A 16218-nucleotide genomic window follows, 5' to 3' on the forward strand; every position below is an offset into this window, starting at 1 on the left:
CTTATTACATAGCTTACTCCGCCCTCTGTTGTCCAGACCACCAGTTACTTAAAGCTTGCCGAGTGTGCAGTTAAAACCATCCACATCTGGCATCTCTGACCACAGAACCATTTTTATTTTCTTAAAGGTGTATAGATTGTCTGGTCCAGTTACCATGATTCCAGAATAGAGCTCCAAATACAGTAAGCCCTAAGGAAACTTCCAAGATAGACTTGGAACTCCCCACCAAGACAGAAGAATAAAGACAGACCTTTCCAATAAAATGGTTTCCATTGCTCGGTGGAAAATGAATGCACCTGGGACTCGCGCAGAAGAATTGAAGCACCTTGCACAAGAGACCTCATGTTCGTGTCTCTTAGAGACACACTTTCGAACTGCTGGCAAACCTCTGCTGTGGGCCTACAGTCTGCACAAACTATATGACTATGGTAGTAATAATGTCAGTACTGGTTATATTTGTGAATGACACATTATTCATCACCAGCCCCACTTACTATTGTTGCTATCAGAGTGAGTATATAAAAGCAAATAAAAGTATGATGTTCAAATATGCTATCCCATGCTCATATAGATATAAATGCTCTCAGGTTTTGGCTCAGCATTCGTCCACCCTCCAATTCTCTTCATGTGATATTTCAAAACGTAAGACGTACTGTTACTCTCCTAGTATCTGCCTTTAAGGCTAAATTAATAGAAAGCCTGTTTCAGAGTGTATCTGTCAACTAAACAGAAACAAGGGACTCACTTCAGCATTTTGTCAGGGTCGATATGAGCCTTTGCTCTGTCCTACTGTTATTTGGTCATTGATCTAAATTACACGAGTTTTGGCGCCAATAATGAGGTCTTCAAGCAGGTGATTATAGCTTTAGCCATATTGAAAAACAGTATTGTCATGAATTCCCAAAGGGCTGTGCACGAGGCAATGGTGAAGGATGACTTTTTCAATGTCACTTCCTTAGTCTGGCAGACTTCAGCTTTTCATACCATCCATGGTAGTGTGAAGTTAGGAATCTTGAGCATCTTCTTCAGGTGTTTCAACTTTGAGGAAACATGCACTCACCTGTTTTGGAGTTCCCACTAGGAGCTGAAGTCCTCTCTACCTTTGACATGAGAAAGCATCATAGGACTGGAGCAAAATTGGTGTACCATGTTAAATTATCTGTCTTCAGACAATAAAGGTATAGTACTTCGTGATTGTTTTAATAAAATTTGGTGTCACATTTAGTCTAGTAAGAATGCAGTAATGTTTCTATTGCGATCTGATAAGGACAATGCCAGTCCAAACAATTACTTAAGTGTCATCCTCATCAGCTGCTTAGAAAGGGTTGACTAGATGGTTATCCATCTTGCACCCCAAAACTTCCTGGGCTGCTTTCACCATGAGTTGAGATAATATTGTTCCACCATGGTAAATTAGTCCTAGAAGTGTCAGTCATTCAAGAGTCTTTTACCTGGGATAATTTGGAGGTACAACCTTTTCTGAGTTCACAGTTGCAGCTTATGAGTACATCTGACAATTCTGACACAGGCTTTCAGAAGCATTTTAAATGTAACATTATCTATAATAGCTATTAAAATTGTGTCATTAAAAGTGAGTAGTTCTGTCAAGCAATTTGCTGTTTGTTTATGATCTTCTACTTTTGTGTAGCCTTACAACAATAGTGGAAAACAATTTATGTAAGTGTCATCTGTTCATGTCATAATTTGAACCAAACTGATCTGGACCTAATCTTTAACAAGATCGTAATATGGTTACCAGTCCTAAAGGACTGAGGAATAAAAAGGATAAAATCATTGAACATTGTGAAATGCATTAGCTGATACCTGTGGGATACCATGGCGTCACTATTTATGGATAATCTTGGGTCTGGTACATCATATTGGCAGACATTGTCCACCCTAAAGTCATCAGCTGCCAACAGTCGCCTACCAGCCCAGTTCCAAGTCTGTTTGCAGAGGCTTGGTGAAGTGCCACTTTAAAAATTTGTTGCCATCTATTGGCAAGACTACCCTGAAAGTTCTAACAGTCACCTAGAAGCCTGTGAAATGACTTTCCACGCTATTTTGATAGAAATCTTGCAAATTATCTGTGAAATTTGGAATTAACTCTCTATTTGCATAGAATATATAATTTGCCATGTTCAGTTACTCCATTGTGAGATATACATATTTTGCTGTTGACCACTATTTTAAGTAGGCCTAACTCAATCTTTTCTTTTCCCACAGTGAGCTAATGTACATAAATTTATTCTTTCAGGTTTAAAGATATAAGTATTACCAGACCGGCCTCTGACCAAGTGAAACGAGATTATGAAGATGAGTTTGGAGGTGGAGAATCTGACCACAAAAAACTGAAAAGGGAAACAATCCTTGATGACATAAAGTAAGATTACTTTCGTATTGTGCTATAAATTATGTAAATAGTTTTCATACTCTAACGTAATTTTTTCTTTTGCATTACTGCGAAGAAAGCCTACAGTTGCCTGTGTAGATCTGATAATGAACCACACTAAAAAAATTATAGAGCATTAACATTTTAGCATTTTCCTTGGTACTGTTTTTCATGTTATTTATAATTTCAAAATAATGTGATGTGTGATTGTAGGGCAACAGTGTTAAATGCTTTCCCGTTGACTTGCCACCTTTGTGCAGACCTTATTCATTGATTTATAGGTGTCATGGTGTACTAAGGAGATGTCCATGGACATTAATTTTTTTCATTCCAGTACTTAGAATTCATAGTTAAGGCTTCAGTACACAGGGCTATAAAATCAGTTTCTGTGATGTCAATTTCAGTTAGTATTTGGTGTCTGGTGTGTTTCTGTCTGTGAAAGTGTCAATGTTCTTAAATCCAGAGCTATTTTGGAAATGAATCACAGTTACAAACATTTTTGTTGTCTGGGGCAAGAGGGGCAAGACAAAGATTCTAAGGCTCTAGCTTCAGAGTCATGTTTGCCTGAAAACCAAGGATATTTTACATATGTAGAGTTGTGGAAATGAAGAAGGTGGAAAATGAAAATGATTTTAACTTAAGAAGCTCCTGCTGCGAAAATGTTTAAACATGAAAAAACTGTTCAGATGTATCAAGTAATAATTGCTGTAACCTACAACAATAAGCAAATACCTTTGCAGTCACGGGAAATAGTGGCTATCAAACTTTAATACAGCTTAAATCATCAGATCCTTGCATCAGAAAAAATTTAAAATCCATGAGAAAGTAAACGAAACAAGAGGAACTGACATGTGAATACTCAGCGGGGGGAGGGGGGGGAGCACATGACTTCTCATCTCACATGAATGGAGGCTATAATTGTGAAGTATAATGCGTTAAAAGAGCCTATTCTAGATACGTTTGGGATGTATGTATGACAGGCTATTACAAACTGGAGACAGATGGTAACGAATTTGTATGTGGCCAAGGATTCACATGCCTGAAACTAATTGGTGTTTGGCCATACCCAAGCAGAAGCATAGTACCTGGCAGGAGAGGGCCAGAGCTCATTTTTGTTGTGCCAAACTCCAATTAAACTGTATCCAGTAGCTGGCTATGTGGATGTGTATCCATAGGTACCTGATGTGTAGCCCAGCTTGCGTCGTGTGGGTGATCTTCGCCTCCTTTGCTTGTGATAGCCATGTAGTTTGTCTTGGGTTGCTGTGACAGACAGCAGCAATATGGCTTGTCCAACCACAAATTATACAATCAACTATGCAGCTGGGACAGGCATAACATTAGTGGTGGCAGAAGCCCTGTAGGCAGTGTGGAACCTTACTTTAATGCTGGTAAAAGTGGGCTGGCTAGTGGTCAGTGGCAAAGGTGGCTGTTGGTTGAAGCTGTGGAGGCAACATTTCTCTGTTGCGACATTGGGCACCAGTGGCCTGTGTGCAGTGGCTAGGATTTCTTCCAAGGTAGGATCTAGTAAATTAACATGGATTTGGAATTCATGGTTGGGTGCATCTTGGACCATTCTGTCATGTATGAGACTGTCTGCCTGAGATCTAGCACAACTCTCTGTTGTACAAGTGAATTTATGAGGTCAAAAGATCTTCCTTCAGTAAATGTGTCCTCCAACAGGTGTGAAGTGGACATCCTCCATCTCTCTCAGTCCTGAGCATCCTCCTTCATTTGCTTGTATCTTCTTCCTCTCATCACATATGTTAGCATTCCAAACCTTGTTTTTCCTCTACCTTTTTTCTTTCTACTTTTCCCTCCACGCTTCCTTGTAGTGGACTATTCCTACATAATGTCTCTCATCCACCGTGTTTTCCTCTTCTGTATTATCCTTGTTAAGTTCCTCTTCTCTCATACCCAGCTCACCACCTCCTCATTTCTCATTCTGTTGATCCATCTTATTTCTTTAACGTCTTGGAGTTTGCCTGTCATGCTTGTGCAGCACAGTGAAAGAAACACAGTTGTTCTGACACCACATGTAACTGACAGTATAGTATTGAACTGGTGTCTCCACGAGCTTGTCCAGGGTAAAGGCAGAAGGTTCACTCTGAGGGGCAATCTATTTCGTACTGCGAGATGTTGTCACAAGCATGCTGAATATTAACTGCATTCCGTGCATTTGTTGTTGAACACAGGGATTCGGACCAGATGGTCTGTACTGGAGATGGTGGGGCCCATCTCGGAGTGAGACAGTAGCTGCTCCATAAGATGCACCTGTTGCTGTCGCCTTTGCTGCTGCTGTTTGTATCATTTTCCCTGTAGTTCCAGTTGTTTTTTCTGTTGTCTGATGAGCTCAAAAAATGCTGCCTGCATTTCTGATGCAGTGTCTTGACCTTACAAACTGTAGGTCTAGATACTGGTTTTCACATGTTATGTTGTGGTTACTCATTTTGTGGCTGTCTCCCAAACATGATACTTAATACCTCATTGTCATTTGGCCACCAGACATTAACACAATTTAAATATTTGGATCATGGTTTCAAAAAAACATTGTGCAACTTGTGGAAGGTTTCATATGACATAGGCCTTGTTAACACAGAAATCCAGAGGAAATGTTTGGAGTATATCACATGTAGTCTGTTGCTGCCAATGGAAACAAAAGTCCAATGGCAGTCCAGTAGGCTGAGATGCTGAATTCAGCAGAGCTCAATGGATCAAAGTGATATCGTACCCAGAGTCTAGCGACAGTGATGGACAGAAGACAGTCGTTGAGCGTAGCTGGTCGTGATCTGCTTGAGGTGGTTGCCTGAAGTGAACTGACTTCTGCCTTCCCTGTGGCAGGTTATTTTGCTGTATTCAAAGTTGATGCTGACTTGCATGATTGGTGCTCACATGGCATAGTTACATTGTTGTGGCAAAGCCACTAAACCTACAATGTCATTGGTCTCTGCCACAAATATGTTTTCAGTGGGAAAAATATAAGAATAACAAAAAGTTTTTTACTACTGAAATAACAACTTCAGAATTAATTTCACTTGTTTTTCACATTGATTTCCTCTAAGGCGATAAGATGTTCTTTAATTTGTCTCCACTCATATCGATGTGAGCCAAAGTAGAGATGTGAAAAAATAACAATTTTTTCTGACATTCTTTGTGAAACTTCAGAGTTACACAAAGATTCTTCATTTCACTTTTCTAGCTCATTCAGAATAATTAGTACATAATATTTGATGTATATATTTATTTGCGCAAGCGTGCGCGCATGTGTGTGTGTGTGTGTGTGTGTGTGTGTGTGTGTGTGTGTGTGTGTGTGTGTGTGTGTGTCTGTGTGTGAGAGAGAGAGAGAGAGAGAGAGAGAGAGAGAGAGAGAGAGAGAGAGAGAGAGCAGTTTGTTTCTTGTTCCCTATCTTCACTTAGGGTCTCCCTCCCAATCTTAATTGAGTGGATCAATCACACTTATGTTCTGACTAAATAAAACCAAGACAAAGCATTTAATCCTTGTTCTCTCTCTCATGTTGATTCTGTTAGCATTTCCAGACAGAGGACTGTTGTTCAAGCATGGATCAGACAGGCATTTTATAAGCAGCCTTCTTTGTAAATGAGTGTCAAATTTTAATAATTCTTCCAGTAATCTTATCCTGACATCTACTTCGTCATCAACTAGAGTTGTTGTATCATTCCATCTTGCTTCTCTGCAGATAAGAACATTCAAATATTTTATAAGTGTAACTGACTTAAATGAATATTGCATAATGTTTAATCAAACAATATACAGTTATCTTCTTTGCTATTCATGCACATAACATTAGCCTGCATCATGAATCAGCTGTCAGTAATTTTTTTGTGCCACATGATGTTAATTTGGAATTCTTCCCACATTTCGCTATAATGTTCTGCAAAAACTACCACTTTACACATAATTATTCAGCTGTATAGAGTCTAAGAGGAACACTAACATAATGTGCCTAGTCATTTACATTCACTACAGAAAATTCTTAAAACAATTACTTTGGTATTATAAAGTGAGTATGTTATTAGCACAGTAAAGTTGCACCAAACTACACTGGCAAATCTGTGTTATTGCAATGATATGCATCATCTTATGTAGCAGACACAGGGGCATGTTTGAGAGGACGATGGCAATCGGTGCAGCAGATTTGTGAACAGATGACTCGAGTTTGCTTGTTTGTGACTAGCATAAGGGCCAAACAAAAAGTTTCTGTTTGAAGGCTACACAGTCCAGAATCAGTATGCCAATCAGACAAAATTATCATGAGCATTGAGCCAATCATCCCACCATTGTGCCTGGTTGAGATACCCGCTTGGTAAAACGCCGTGTCCTGCTACATGAAGAAATTTGTAACTGCCTGCTGCACACTCTTGTCCAACAGGAGTCATTAACCCTTCTAGGTCTGTTTCAAGTGATCAAAGGAGTGGTAATTGCAAGGGGAGAGATCAGGAGTATAGGGCAGTTGCCCAGATGTCTCCCACTTGGATGAGACTGGCCACCCGGATGACCAGTGTCTTGTGTCGAATCGCGACCAGCACGAAACTTGGTGCACCATTCCACAATGGTGGTTTTTGACAGACAGAGTATGCCTTGCACACAACCGAGCGAGGTGGCGCAGTGGTTAGCACACTGGAATCGCATTCGGGAGGAGGACGGTTCAATCCCGTCCCCGGCCATCCTGATTTAGGTTTTCCGTGATTTCCCTAAATCGCTTTAGGCAAGTGCCGGAATGGTTCCTTTGAAAGGGCATGGCCGATTTCCTTCCCCATCCTTCCCTCACCCGAGCTTGCGCTCCGTCTCTAATGACCTCGTTGTCGACGGGACGTTAAACAATAATCTCCCCCCCCCCCTCCCCCCTTACACACATTCTTTATTCTCTGGTGGATGCCTACTAGTGTAAATCTTTCAGCAGCCAAGAAAAGAACAGCAGCATGTTGGTCCTGTCTGGATGCATCACCACAGTTCCCATTTCCACATTTACCATATGCACATCAGAAAAAACAAATGCCACACTAATCGCTTGTCTATATGTAGTGCTTATATACCTGCATCAGTCATGCTACATTGCATGTACGTGACAGCAACACCCTCAAACTGAAGCTTTCTGATCGCCATTGGTAGAGTCATTGGAACATTGCAGAGAGATCGCAGTAATTTCTATCCACAAGTGACTAATGTTTCCTGTTACATACTCAAAGGAAACTAACTAGGCCTACTGTCTCCCTTGTCGTAATCAATGGAGCTATTGTAGAGTACTGCACAAAGAAGAATACTGAAGTTACACATCTGCACCATTCACTTTTCATCACTAAAGGGATAGACTGATAGCGGTTGTGCCAAAAGGAGAACATGCTTTAATTGACTTTCCCAGTTTTAAGTGAACAGCAATGCTTTTATTAAGTCACTGACATACAGCTAAATGCAAAACAACAGCTAAGTAGGAGCCAAATCACACAGTTAACAATGAGTCACTGAAAGTAAAAAGTAATTCTTGAACTGTGATCAACAGCAGAGATGAAATGTTCACTGTTTTGATAAAGTCTCTGAAGTTCACTTAAATTTCAGTGCTCTACAAAGTCCAGCTGCAAGGTTATCATTGAATCTAACCAACAGGAAATTTCTCACAGACTCTTTGTCCAGCTTAGAAGTTACTGTCCATGAATCCAGAGTCCAATGACTCAGTGGTCAGTGATGAACGATGGCTGCATGCGGTGACGGCTTGGTTGCTCAAGGAATTTACAGAAGAGCTGCACATTCAGGTCTGGATCTTCGGCTGAAACTGGCGGGCTAGGTGCCAGGTGCTTGCTTAAGTGCATGCCAAATGGAAGGTTACTCAATCAGTTCCCGGGTGGCACCTGGTGAGTGTAGGAAAATAGTTGGGTGATTGTGTTGTTGCCTGGGACAATGTTGGCAATGTGGCACGGTGTCTTACGACAATCCACTGACCATCTGGTATTTATTTACAGGCAGATGGCTCATGGCAAGGCAGTTGTCTTTAGCCTTAGTTGTGCTGAGGTACAGTCAATATCCCAGTGTACAGCAGTAGTGATGTGCACGTTATGCTGGACTCTGAATAACGAATGACCATTCATGTCATGGCGAAGTCATGATTTGGCTTGTACAGTAACAATAGATCTATGCTAATATATATAAATTTTTGAAAACATTGTGTAGATAGAAAATATACTCACCAAGTGGCAGCAGGAAAAAACACGTATAAAGGTACTGAAATTTGCAAGCTTTTGGAGCCAGTGGCCACTTATACTGCCAGAAGAATTGGAGATGAAGCACGAGGGGTGAAGGGAAAGGACTGATGAGGATTAGGAAATGAACATAATTTGGAAAAGTCACCCAGAACTCAGGTCAGCGGAGACTCACTTTCTCATGACATCTGGTAAGTATCGATTGACCCAGGGTTATGGGTGACGTTTTTGAACTCTCCCCAACCCCACAGATCCTTTTTCTGAAGCCATCTTCCTTCCGTTTCAATTCTTCTGCCAGAAGCTGGCTCCAAAAGCTTACAGATTTCAATACCTTTATATGTGTTTTCTCCTGCCGTCACTTAGTGAACAGATGTGTGCTGGTGGAATGGGAATCCACAATCTGCCATCATCCATCAAACGTATCAGGGGATGATTTTGAATGGGCAGCTTGTGATGGGTCCAGAGGGCTGCAGCTTTTTAAATGGAGCTCAGATTTGATGAAATGACTTTTTTTTTCTATATGCACTTAGTGGTCAAAAGTCATGGAAAGGCACAGTAACAGGAGTCGATCGACAGGTGCCGAAACTTGCATGGCACATTTCTCTCTCTACAGTCATGATAGAAATGTGATCGTGACACTCCACATTCAGATCAACAGTCATGTAACAAATAGTAGACCCTCAGTTAGGCCTGGTGATCTAGTGTTAAAGTGCTTACCCGGAAACCAGCCTTCACCTCACAATGATGTGAAGGTTTTCCAGGAATGGCCCATGGTTCAGGTTCCGCATTAAACAGTAGGCCCCTCTCTCCTGGCAGGATTAGTGGGCTAGATGAAGGACACACAAGTCACAGCAAGCTGGCAGACGATGCATGGCGGAGGTTACCTTATATCATAGCTAGTTATCCCATTTCCTTTTTCACTTGCCGATGGATTGAGGGAAAACAAATGTATATATGCTTCCATACGAGTCCTGATTTCTCCTCACAGTCCCTATGTGACATGTACATTGCTTGCAGCAGAATCGTTCTGCAGCATGTCACTAATGGCAGTTCTCTAAACTTTCTCAATAGTGTTTTGCCAAAAGAACCTCTTCTTTCATCTCTTCCAAATTTCCATTTGCAGAGCATTTCAGTAATACTCAGATGTTGATTGAAACTTACTGATAGCAAATCTAGCAACATATCTCTGAATTCCAGAATGAGATTTTCACTCTGCAGCGGAGTGTGGGCTGATATGAAACTTCCTGGCAGATTAAAACTGTGTGCCAGATCGAGACTAGTACTCGGGACCTTTACCTTTTGCGGGCAAGTGCTCTACCAACTGAGCGACCCAAGTACGACTCACGCCCCGTCCTCACACCTTCTGCAAGGTTCGCAGGAGAGCTTCTGTTAAGTTTGGAAGGTAGGAGACGAGGTACTGTCAGAAGTAAAGCTGTTGAGGACGTGGTGTGAGTCGTGCTTGGGTAGCTCAGTTTGTAGAGCACTTGCCCACGAAAGGCAAAGGTCCCGAGTATGAGTTTCGGTCCAGCACACAGTTTTAATCTGCCATGAAGTTTCATATCTCTGAATTGCTTCATTGTCTTCGTCTAACCCAACCAGGTGGGGATCCCAAACATTTGAACAGTGCTCAAGAATTGGTTGCATGAGCGTTCTGTATGTGACCTTCTTTATAGATGAGCTACACTTTCCCAGAAATCTTTCAGTAAACAGAAATTGACCGTTCACCTTCCTTGCAGCAGACCTTACATGCTCGTTTATCATATCACTTTGCAGTGTTATGCCTATATATTAATCAGCACAACTTCAAGTCATCCTGTATCCTCCTATAGACGCTCAAGAACGACACTTCCCCATACATTACAATGCTATCAGCGAGCACACAGATTGCTGCTCACTTTGTCTATCAGATCATTTATGCACATGGAGAACAAGTCCCATTACTTAAAAAGTGTTTCAGCCACTCACATATTCCATACACTTGGATCTTCTTTTTATCATCAGTGTCAAACACTTTCTGGAAATGTAGGAATATGGAATCTGCCTATTGCCCTTCACTTGTGGTTCACAGGATATTATGTGAGAAAAGAGCAAGCTAAATTTTGTACAAATGATGCTTTCTAAGTCCATGTTGATTTGTGGCTAGACGCTTTTGTCTCACTAGAAAATTTAATATATTATAACTTAGCATATGTTCAGGAATGGTGCAGCAGACTGACATTAAGGATACTGGTCTGTAACGTTTGGAGTCTATTCCATTACACTTCTTTTATATAGCTGTAACCTGTGCTTTTTTCCAGTTGGTTGGAACTTTGCACTGGGTGAAAGCTTTGTTACAAATGCAAGCTAAGCAAGGGACCAGTGCTGAAGAATACCCTGTGTAAAACCAAATTGGGATGTTGTCTGGACCTAGCAATGTAATTGTTTCAACACTCTATTGCTTTCTGTGTTCCCCATATAGGAGCTTGTGCAGCAGTTAAATGAAAGTATGTCTGTACAATCCTGTATGAATTAAATTTTTAAACACAAAATTTCATTTAGCTGTTTTCTATTGTCTTCCTGTGTAATCTCCTAAATGCTATGACCCATATATCCTGCACTGATTATCATCTTACATTAAAAGACTGTGAATTTGGTACTTACTACATACTTGTCTGTTTGTGGGTATTGTACACTGAGGTGACAAAAGTCTTGAGATACTTCCTAACATCATGTAAGACCTCCTTTCGCCCAGCTTAGTGCAGCAATTCGATGTGGTGCGGACTCATCAAGTCTTTTGAAAGTCTCATGCACAAATATTGAGCCTTGCTGGCTCAATATATCCATTCATAATTGCAAAAGTGTTGTCAGTGCAGGATGTTGTACAAGGAAATAATGTCCCACAAATGTTGGGTAATCTGGGTGGCCAAATCGTTCACTCGAACTGGCCAGAATGTTCTTCAAACCAATCACGAACAGTTGTGTCCCAGTGACATGACATTATTGTTTGGGAACACAAAGTCCAGGAATGCCTGCAAATAGTCTCCAAGTAGCTGACATAACCATTTCCAGTCAATGATCGGTTCAGTTGGACGAGACAACCCAGTCCTTCTATGTAAAAACAGCCCACATCATTATGGAGCCACCAACAGCTTGCACAGTGCCCTGTTGACAACTTGGGTTCATGGCTTCATGGGGTCAGCACCACACTCGAACCATACCATCTGCTCTTACCAACGGACATTGGGATTCGTGTGGCCAGGCTACAGTTCTCCAGTCATCTAGGGTCCAACCTATTGGGTCGTTAGTCCAGGAGAGGTGCTGCAGCAATGTCGTGCTGTTAGCAAAGGCACTTGCATTGGTCGTCTTCTGCCATTGGCCATGAACAGCAAATTTTGCCCACTGTGCTAATGGATACATTTTTTGTATGTCCAACATTAATTTCTGCAGTTATTTCACTCAGTATTCCTTGTCTATTAACACTGACAACTATGCTGCTGCTGACAACTACGCTGCTGCTCCTGGTTGTTAAGTGAAGGCCAATGACCACTGCATTGTCTGCGGGGAGAGGTAATGCCAGAAATTTGATATTCTTGGCACACTCTTGACATGTGGATCTCAGAATACGGAATTTCCTAATGATTCCTGAAATGCATCTAGCTCCAACTACTTCTTTGGTTTCAAAGTCTATTAATTCCTGTCTCTTGGCCATAATCACGTCGGAAATCTTTTCACATGAATGACTTGAGTACAAGTGACAGCTCCACCAATGCACTGCTCTTTAATAGCTTGGGTACGCAATACTACTACCATGTGCTTATGTGCCTATCACTATACCATGACTTTTGTCACCTCAGTGTATATATGCATGATTTTCAGCATGTAGTTGCAACTTGCAGGTGTCATGCACTGCACGTCTTGAAATGAGACAATCCTTCCATGACTTTTGGCCTCTTAATTTAATTATTTCATCCTGCAGCACCACTACACTAGAGTAAACAGGGCTCTTCTTGTGTACAAATATCTTCAGCAGCAAACGATTCAGTGTATGAGTTGGGGTACTCACTACTCTTACTAATTGTTTTGAAACTCTTGTGTGTTCAGAGTGGCTTACATCATTGTACAAGGGTAATCCCAAAGGTAAGGTCTCCTTTTTTTTAATTACATAGGTCTGTTTATTTCTACAATGGTTTACATCAGTTTACAGCTTGAACATTTAGCCATTTTTCGACATAATCACTAATTCTGTCGATGCATTTTTGTAGACGCTGTGGCAGTTTTTGTATGCCCATGTCATACCAGCTCACCATCGTGCTGTTCAGAAAGTTGTTGCTTGGTCTCAGGTGTAAAGTGGTATGCTCAGGTTTCTTTACCCAAGATAATTGAGTCCAGAAAGTTGTCCTGTTCGGCTGCATTGGAGAAACGCGTCAGAAGCATCAACTCGCTGCCGCATGTGGTCCTCAGTCAGCATGCATGGCACCCATCTTGGCACACCTTCTGGTAGTTCAGTGTTTCCATTAAAATTCTGTGAGTGGTGCTTCGGGAAGCCTCAGGAACCAACGTGCAGAGATCATTCAGGGTGATCTGCCGATCTTCACGCATGCTCTGCTCAACCTTCAACACTGTCTCCTCAGAAATTGACAGTCTCCCGCTCCTTTGTTTGTTGTGAGTTTCGGTCCGACCAGCTGCAAACTCTCTACACCACTTACAAACATTTTTTACATCCATGCATGACTCATCATACACTTCCATCAATTGGCGATGGATTTCAATCGGTGCAATGCCCTTTGTGTTCAAAAACTAAATAACTGTGCGCAATTCGCACTTGCCGGTAACATCCAACGGAAGCTCCATTCTCAGCAGCTGCAAAGCCAAGACTAAGCACCTCAGTGCGGCGTGTGCATGTTTACACACAGCGTGTGAAGCACTCTTCATAACAGTGTGACCAACTGCCACACAAACAGAGTTACTTGTGGGATTACTCTTGTATGTTCTGTCTTGTTGCTGAGGATAATCACGTTCCATGTTGATCTTACTTGTGCTGTATCCAACTGACACATCCAAGCCATTCATGTAACTCATCCAAAATTCAAACATTCATTCTGTACACAGAATTATATTACTGCATTTTATTTACACTCTGTTTTATTCTACTCTTTGTGTAGGTTTCATCTCTAGCTTCTGCATTATTGCTGTTTTTGTGATTCTTTTCTTTTTGTAGTAGAAACCAAAGTGTAACAGGTATACTAGCTGCCCTTTCATACTTTCTTGAGGTACACCCAAAATTCTGACTGTATCATCTCTTCACTGAGAATATATTGCAATCTTTTAAGTTAAGAAGTCCATAGTGCAACTACATACCTAGTCAAGGTCAACAGGACATTTTTAGTAATTGAAAAATACGGTGTTAGTCTGGATGTCACTCTCTAAAAGTCTGATTCTTGGAAATACATAGGGCAAACATGAGTTTTGCATGTTTTCAGTTTGCAGTATTGATTCATTTGCTTACAGACAAGTTGCTGAGGCGCCAGAAAAGTCATCACATATGGACATAAAAATTGTCCATAATTTTACAACAAATTGATGTCAGCAATAATAGATCTGTAGTTCTTCACAGCTTTGCTGTGGTTTTTACTGATAATGGGATGTCACATTGCTCAGTGAAACCTACCTACCTTCGTGCATCATGGTTACCTAATAGATTAGATGTGCTGTTCTGTTGAGTTTCTTCAGATGATCTCTGTACTTATTCATCTTACAGGTCCTATGATCTCTGTACTTACTCATCTTGCAGGTCCAGTGAAAAGCAAGGACTGTGTTTTAAACTATTGTTTTTTCAGTTCAGGAATATGAAGCTCAGAGTTTCAGCCATCATTTTCTATTTTGATACCATTTCTCCAGTATTAATTTGTCTTACAAATTTTTACCACTCTCCTCAATAGTATACAGATGACTGCAGCTGGATCATCATTTCACAAGCAGAGTAAAAATGCAGTATATTGCTGTTCCAGGAGCTCACCCAAAAAATTGTGGAATGTACCACTTATTAAATCCTTCAACACACTGATTGAATAGTAATAAACATTGTTGAAGATGTGCCACAAGTAGCAGCTAGCTACTTGTTTAAATTAATATGGTTTTACTTTTCTTATATTACTATATGTGTGTGAGTAGAGTAAGTTATTTTAATCTATTTGTAGCAAGAATACATTATCAGCTAACAGCAGTAGTGATGTGTGCGCCGATACCCCAGTACTATAGATCATTTACACTGCATCGTACTACTGTGTGATTCAGTATTAGGCATAGCATTTTCTTCAGTGGAAGTATTGTGATGTGAGTAATATTGTATGATTTTGCATTTTCCTGGTGTGGAAATACCTTGAATATTTTTCAGATGTTCAGTTGGGTGATGCTGTCCAGAATATGCAATGTTTCAGCAGGCTGACTTGTGGCCATCTTCAGGCATTCCTGATGACGATCTTTCACTAGGCATCCAACAGCAGCCTCTAGCCAACCACCTCCAAGCCTGGACCTGGTATGGAGATGGGGTAAACATGTTACCACCAGCACCAGACGTTTGTCTGTGCCAGTGCAGCGACAATACATTCATGTCCTCTTCAGCCACCATGACAGACAGGAGTGGATTTCCATGTAGATTACTGCTGTGCTTCGGCCATGCTCAAGGCTGGCTCCCAGGCCATGCTCAACTGAAAACCACCGCCTTTATTATTAATTTGTCACATAGTCGGATATCTACAGAAACTTTTAGAATACAGTTCCAGAAGGTGGTGGACTGTTGCAACAATTAGGTGCCATTGTAATTTATGACATGACCATGGGAGATGCAGTGCTCTACCACAGTGAATTTTGTTATCTGTTTGATGTTTGTGTGGCATTTGTGTTCAGTGCACCTCCTCTGCATGCACTTTGCCCACCACTCTGCCAGGTCTGCGACTGGAGACTGCTGGGCAGGGGATTGTTACATAAAGTTGATATTCAATGAAAGTCAGTCAGTCACCAGGAAAGCCTGAAGATGGCAAGAACTCAACTTGCCAAAATATCACATCTTCTAGACAATGCCACCTGGCTGACTGCCCAGTAAATATTCAAAAGTAAGGAATATTGTTAAAGATCTACATGTACAGGTTACCTGCTGTCTATTTTACAAAATACTGTAACCTTTCTACTTTTTGTGCAGATGTTTCTTCTACTTGCTAATACAATTGTGTCATGCTTGTATGTGTTTTTATTTAGTTGAACATTTTACTTACAGAAAGTATTGTGTAAGAAACATTCTGTTCAGTGTTTTCCCTTTCTTTCCAGTATCAGTGAGCTGCAGTCACGAATAAAGGTGCACACTGTGGAAACATTAGAAGCATGTACACATGAAGTGGCTGTACCACCTAATATGGAGTATGTTCCTCTCAAACAGATATCAACAAAACCAGCAAAGGAGTACAGATTTATTTTGGATCCTTTCCAGAAGGAAGCTATACTCTGTATTGATAATAATCAGTCAGTACTAGTTTCAGCACACACATCAGCTGGGAAGACTGTTGTTGCTGAGTAAGTTAAAAGTGTTATATATTGTCAATGTTTTCTTCTTTACTGTTATTGTGATTCATTTATGTAAGTAG

At 40.9% G+C, this 16218-nt stretch overlaps 1 protein-coding gene across 1 annotated transcript in view; it reads left to right on the top strand.

Annotated features, from left to right (window-relative positions):
• LOC126480705 (exosome RNA helicase MTR4) overlaps nucleotides 1–16218 on the top strand; it is a 98407-nt gene that overhangs the window by 7303 nt on the left and 74886 nt on the right. Inside the window, exons 2-3 of the mRNA XM_050103951.1 lie at nucleotides 2258–2383; nucleotides 15905–16147. Of these exons, the coding sequence (XP_049959908.1) occupies nucleotides 2258–2383; nucleotides 15905–16147 (369 nt within the window). The remainder of the gene's footprint in view (nucleotides 1–2257; nucleotides 2384–15904; nucleotides 16148–16218) is intronic.

Source organism: Schistocerca serialis, chromosome 5, assembly GCF_023864345.2.
Source record: "Schistocerca serialis cubense isolate TAMUIC-IGC-003099 chromosome 5, iqSchSeri2.2, whole genome shotgun sequence".
In the NCBI taxonomy this organism is placed as follows: Eukaryota; Metazoa; Arthropoda; class Insecta; order Orthoptera; family Acrididae; genus Schistocerca; species Schistocerca serialis.